This window comes from Oncorhynchus masou, chromosome 5 (assembly GCF_036934945.1).
Source record: "Oncorhynchus masou masou isolate Uvic2021 chromosome 5, UVic_Omas_1.1, whole genome shotgun sequence".
Taxonomy (NCBI): Eukaryota; Metazoa; Chordata; class Actinopteri; order Salmoniformes; family Salmonidae; genus Oncorhynchus; species Oncorhynchus masou.
The window spans coordinates 6462064-6468301 of NC_088216.1; the positions used below are offsets into that span (position 1 = coordinate 6462064).

General features: G+C 47.9%; 2 protein-coding genes across 3 annotated transcripts in view; one reads left to right on the forward strand and one right to left on the reverse strand.

Annotated features, from left to right (window-relative positions):
- The window catches only part of LOC135531669 (coiled-coil and C2 domain-containing protein 1A-like), a 301157-nt gene that overhangs the window by 201414 nt on the left and 93505 nt on the right, over positions 1-6238 (forward strand).
- Positions 1838-6238, reverse strand: part of LOC135531626 (histone-arginine methyltransferase CARM1-like) — a 19173-nt gene continuing 14772 nt past the window's right edge. The window contains exons 11-16 of one of the 2 annotated variants that reach the window (XM_064959575.1): positions 5479-5616; positions 5238-5327; positions 4724-4821; positions 4024-4107; positions 3405-3473; positions 1838-3174 (exon numbers count right to left, since the gene is read on the reverse strand). In XM_064959575.1, the coding sequence (XP_064815647.1) occupies positions 3035-3174; positions 3405-3473; positions 4024-4107; positions 4724-4821; positions 5238-5327; positions 5479-5616 (619 nt within the window). In that variant the 3' untranslated portion in view covers positions 1838-3034. The remainder of the gene's footprint in view (positions 3175-3404; positions 3474-4023; positions 4108-4723; positions 4822-5237; positions 5328-5478; positions 5617-6238) is intronic. The other variant, XM_064959576.1, reaches the window with a different exon arrangement.

Consider the following 6238-nt stretch of genomic DNA (forward strand, 5'->3'; position numbering starts at 1 on the left):
GAAATAAAGAAATTAGGCCCTAATCTATGGATTTCACATGACAAGGCAATGGGTGAGGTAAAGGCCCACACTTGGGAGCCAGGCCCAGCCAATCAGAATGAGTTTCGCCCCACAAAATGGCTTCATTACAGACAGAAATACTCCTCCGCAGACGATCCCACAGGTGGAGAAGCCAGATCTGTGGTAGTGAAGCCAGATCTGTGGTAGTGAAGCCAGATGTGTGGTAGTGAAGCCAGATCTGTGGTAGTGAAGCCAGATCTGTGGTAGTGAAGCCAGATCTGTGGTAGTGAAGCCAGATCTGTGGTAGTGAAGCCAGATGTGTGGTAGTGAAGCCAGATGTGGAGGTCCTGGGCTGGCGTGGTCACACGTGGTCTGTGGTTGTGAGGCCGGTTAGACGTACCGCCAAATTCTATAAAATGATGTTGGATGTGGATTACGGTAGAGAAATTAACATGACATTATCTGGCAACAGCTTTGGTGGACATTCCTGCAGTCAGCATGTCGATTGTACGCTCCCATCAACTTGAGACATCTGATATTGTGTTGTGTGAAAAAAAACAGCATGTTTTTGAGCGGCCTTTTAAATTGTCCCCAGCACAAGGTGCACCTGTGTAACAATCATGCTGTTTAATCAGCTTCTCGATATTCCTTAACTGTCAGGGAGATTAGTAAATTAGAAATGCTCACTAACAGGGATGTAAACAAATTTGTGCACAAAATTTGAAATAATGTTTGTGCATATGGAAAATGGCTGGGATCTTTTATTTCAGCTGATGAAACATGGGACCAACACTCTACATGATGTGTCTGCAAGGAGACTGCCAGTGTCCCAAATGGCGCCCTATATAGCATACAACTGTAGACCAGAGCCCCAAGGGACCTTAATCAAAGGAGTCCACTGGGGAATATGGAGCCATTTGGGACTCCCTAGGAGGTTGCATGACGTCTCTCACAGTTCCCGATAAACACTTGTTAAACAGCGAAACCATTACACCCTAAACAACAGGGTCCATATTCAGTAAGGTGCCAGGACTCCCTGGCTAGTCTACAGACCCACCCTACAGACCCCCTGGCTAGTCTACAGACCCCCTGGCTAGTCTCCAGACCCACCCTACAGACCCCCTGGCTAGTCTACAGACCCCCTGGCTAGTCTCCAGACCCACCCTACAGACCCCCTGGCTAGTCTACAGACCCCACCCTAGTCTACAGACCCCCTGGCTAGTCTACAGACCCACCCTACAGAACCCCTGGCTAGTCTCCAGAACCCACCCTACAGACCCCCTGGCTAGTCTACAGACCTCCTGGCTAGTCTACAGACCCGCTGGCTAGTCTCCAGACCCCCCCTACAGACCCCCTGGCTAGTCTCCAGACCCCACCCTACAGACCCCCTGGCTAGTCTCCAGACCCCACCCTACAGACCCCCTGGCTAGTCTCCAGACCCCACCCTACAGACCCCCTGGCTAGTCTACAGACCCCACCCTACAGACCCCCTGGCTAGTCTACAGACCCCACCCTACAGACCCCCTGGCTAGTCTACAGACCCCATCCTACAGACCCCACAGAACCCCTGGCTAGTCTACAGACCCCACCCTACAGATCCCACAGAACCCCTGGCTAGTCTACAGACCCCACCCTACAGACCCCCTGGCTAGTCTACAGACCCCACCCTACAGACCCCCTGGCTAGTCTACAGCGGCTACAAACCCCGCCCTACAGAGACAATCTCCTGTCCCGATTGGCTAAAACCTGGATCACCCTCTCTCCCTCGCAGCTGCCGGTTTGGTCAGACACTCAGACTGTTTGCTTTGATTGGTCGGTTGAATAAGGTAACCTTGGGTGAAAGGTTAGGATTCAGGAATTTATTGATGGGGACGTTGGGTCACAAGCGACGGGCTGGGGAAGATGGGAGTGACTGGTAAAACTTCACAGAAGCTCAAAGTCCTTTCTGTCCTGCAGGAGGCTCTGTGTGTATAATACAACTGTGTGTGTGTATAATACAACCGTGTGTGTGTGTGTGTGTATAATACAACCGTGTGTGTGTGTGTGTGTGTGTATAATACAACCGTGTGTGTGTATAATACAACCGTGTGTGTGTGTGTGTATAATACAACCGTGTGTGTGTGTGTGTGTATATAATACAACCGTGTGTGTGTGTGTATATAATACAACCGTGTGTGTGTGTGTGTATAATACAACCGTGTGTGTGTGTGTGTGTGTGTGTGTATAATACAACCGTGTGTGTGTGTGTGTATAATACAACCGTGTGTGTGTGTGTGTGTATAATACAACAGTGTGTGTGTGTGTGTGTATATAATACAACCGTGTGTGTGTGTGTGTGTATATATAATACAACCGTGTGTGTGTGTGTGTATATAATACAACCGTGTGTGTGTGTGTGTGTGTGTATAATACAACTGTGTGTGTGTGTGTATATATAATACAACCGTGTGTGTGTGTGTATATAATACAACTGTGTGTGTACGTTTCTAAACCCCATAGCCACAGTAAGTACATAAGATCCTTCTAAATGTTTCTATGTGGGTTGTGAATACATAAAACAGAATGGCTACAAGCACACACCTTCCACTCTGCCTCAATGGCTACAAGCACACACCTTCCACTCTGCCTCAGAATGGCTACAAGCACACACACACCTTCCACTCTGCCTCAATGGCTACAAGCACACACCTTCCACTCTGCCTCAGAATGTGTCGAGATGAAAGCGATGTGTTTAAACCATCAACGGTTGCAATCCAGACAGAACAAGTAGGACATCAGAAATCCTCCAACCAGAATGGAGAACCTGGACATTTGACAGCCCTAAACCTATCCAACCATGTCAGTGTGTAGTTGTTTCTGGACTGGGCCGGAGACATCAGGAACCAGAGAACGGAGGGGTGAAGGGAGGAGAGGCACGTCCATATTATCAGTCCAGTTTGGTTTCCTTCCAGGAGGGGGGGCGTGGGGGGGTGGGAGGGAGGAGGGGGGTGGGAGAGAAGAGGGGGGTGGGAGAGCTACGGACGGTTGGTAGGTCTTAGCTCCCGTAGTGCATAGTGTTGCTAGGCATCGCCATGGGAGACGACATGGAGATGGAAGGCCCGCCCATGGTGAACTGGCTGTTGTTGATTGGGTATTGAGGACTGTTGCCGGGCCCCGATTGTCCAGTTGTCACTCCTGAGGAAGAGAGAAAACAGGAAGTGAATTGCGGTCTTCAAAGAGCAGCTCGGGGCAGTTTCCCAGACAACACCTAGTGCTGGACTAGGAAGCACTTTATATCTAAAATAAATCAAACATTAAAACAACTAAAATGTCAGACCATACACTAACTGAACTGTGGACAAGACTACAACATTAGCAACAGTAAACAGCTGTAGCTCTGTAACCATGGCGACACACTCACTCACCCTGGCCCACGCCTGTACTCATGATAGACCCAACTCTAGAAGATGTATGGTTCACTACCCCTGTGTTCACTGCCCACACACACACACACACACACACGTGCAAGCGCGCGCGCACACACACACACACAGAGGAGATAATTCACAAATTGGCAAATTTTATTTGGAACAAGAAAACACAGCAAAACTAGTATACAAAAGGTCTGTTACAGATACAGCTGGAGTCCAACATATAGATACACAACTGACATTACACACAGTCAGGGTTTCAACATCCCAGTAACTTTCACAACCTTTCCCCAGATCCTGGTAGGACGAATAACGGATTCCCAGAAATATTCTAACTGGAATTTCTGGAAAACTTGGGGAACATTTCCAGTATGTTGTAACCCGATACAGCAGAGGTATTCCAATGTAACACGGGAACGTCTAGACAACTGCTGGGTTTCTACCTGATTATTCATTACACACCCACCTGGTCTCCCAGGTGGAAACCAGTCCCTGATGAGAAGGGATTCATTTTTAAAAAGCAGCGAAACTGGCTTGGAGATTCAGATTTGAATTTGAGGGCTATACAGAACAGAAAGGGCAGGGATTGGTCAGTCACACACACACAGCGTACCAAGAGGGATGAGATTGTTGTGGGACACGGTGGAGCCGCCGCCACCAATGACCGTACTGAGGTCGTACACGGCAGGCATCCCTCCTGGGAGACGGAGACACACGTTAACAACAGGCAACACACTTCTGCATTCACCCGTCTGAGTGTGTGGATCTATAGGAGTGTGTGTGTGTGTGGATCTATATGAGTGTAGTGTGTGTAATACCTGATTAATGCCGTGTGTGTGTGTGTGTGTGTATAGATCTATGTGTGTGGTGTGTGTAATACCTGATTAATGTCGTGTGTGTGTGTGCGTATAGATCTATATGTGTGTAGTGTGTGTAATACCTGATTAATATTGTGTGTGTGTATAGATCTATGTGTGTGTGTGTGTGTGTGTGTGTATAGATCTATGTGTGTGGTGTGTGTGTGTATAGATCTATGTGTGTGGTGTGTGTGTGTATAGATCTATGTGTGTGGTGTGTGTGGTACCTGATTAATGCCGTGTGTGTGTGTGTGTGTGTGTGTGTGTATAGATCTATATGTGTGGTGTGTGTGGTACCTGATTAATGCCGTGTGTGTGTGTGGTGTGTGTGCGTATAGATCTATATGTGTGTGTAGTACCTGATTAATGCTGTGTGTGTGTGTGCGTATAGATCTATATGTGTGTGGTGTGTGTAGTACTGATTAATGATATGTGTGTGAGTGTGTGTGTGCGTACCCTGGTTCATGTTGTAGACTCCTCCATTGCTCCACATGTTCTCTGAGGGGGAGGAGTAGTGAGAGCCTGGGGGCGGGGCTGACGTGCTGCCTGTGTACCTGCGGAACACACAATCAACCAATCAGATGGAGGCAAGCTCAGGGACAGTAGGTCATATACAGAGGACTTTAACGTGTCTCGCAGGGAAAGAGGTTTCAGACCAAGATAAAGAGGATAGATAGCAGATAAATAACAGCTTTAGGAACAGAAGGGATAGAAAGAGAAGGAAGGAGAGAGACTGTATAGTGTTGTTGACTTGGAGAGAGAGAGAGAGAGACGGTATAGTGTTGTTGACTTGGAGAGAGAGACACGGTATAGTGTTGTTGACTTGGAGAGAGAGACACGGTATAGTGTTGTTGACTTGGAGAGAGAGAGAGGTAGACGGTATAGTGTTGTTGACGTGAAGGAGAGAGAGAAGAGAAGGAAGAGAGAGAAGGAAGAGGGGTAGAGAAGAGGGGTAGAGAGTGCCTCTGACCTGAAGAAGGGGTTCTTGAGATCCAGCAGGTTGCTCGACTTGCTTCCTGTCTGGTCCACCTGGGCCACCATACTGATGTCATAGCTCTGTCTGGGAGCACAGGTCAGATGAATCCTTTAAGGGGGTACCTTGGCAGGGGTGTGTGTGTTCAGTGTGGTAGTCACCTGTTCAGGTGTGCAGGTGGGTGTGACCTGTTCAGGTGTGTGAGTGGTGAAGTTACCCGGAGGTGTGTGTGTCTCACCTCTTGTTAGCGATAAGCGTTGCAGTGCCAGACAGGGTGTCTCCTGCCTTGGTGAAGAGAGGGGACTGGAGCAGACAGCGGACCTGGTACCAGTGGGTCAGAGGCTCCGTAGGAGAGGTGGAGAGCCACACTGTTACCCTGGACACACAGTTAGATAAATACACAATTAGATGGACCCCCACACACACACACACACACACACACACACACACACACACACACACACACACACACACACACAGTTACAGTGGGGCAAAAAAGTATTTAGTCAGCCACCAATTGTGCAAGTTCTCCCACTTAAAAAGATGCGAGAGGCCTGTAATTTTCATCATAGGTACACTGAAACTATGACAGACAAAATGAGAAGAAAAATATCCAGAAAATCACATTGTAGGATTTTTAATGAATTTATTTGCAAATTATGGTGGAAAATAAGTATTTGGTCAATAACAAGTTTCTCAATACTTTGTTATATACCCTTTGTTGGCAATGACAGAGGTCAAACGTTTTCTGTAAGTCTTCAAGGCTTTCACACACTGTTGCTGGTATTTTGGCCCATTCCTCCATGCAGATCTCCTCTAGAGCAGTGATGTTTTGGGGCTGTTGCTGGGCAACACGGACTTTCAACTCCCTTCAAAGATTTTCTATGGGTTTGACATCTGGAGACCGGCTAGGCCACTCCTGGACCTTGAAATGCTTCTTACGAAGCCACTCCTTCGTTGCCCGGGCGGTGTGTTTGGGATCATTGTCATGCTGAAAG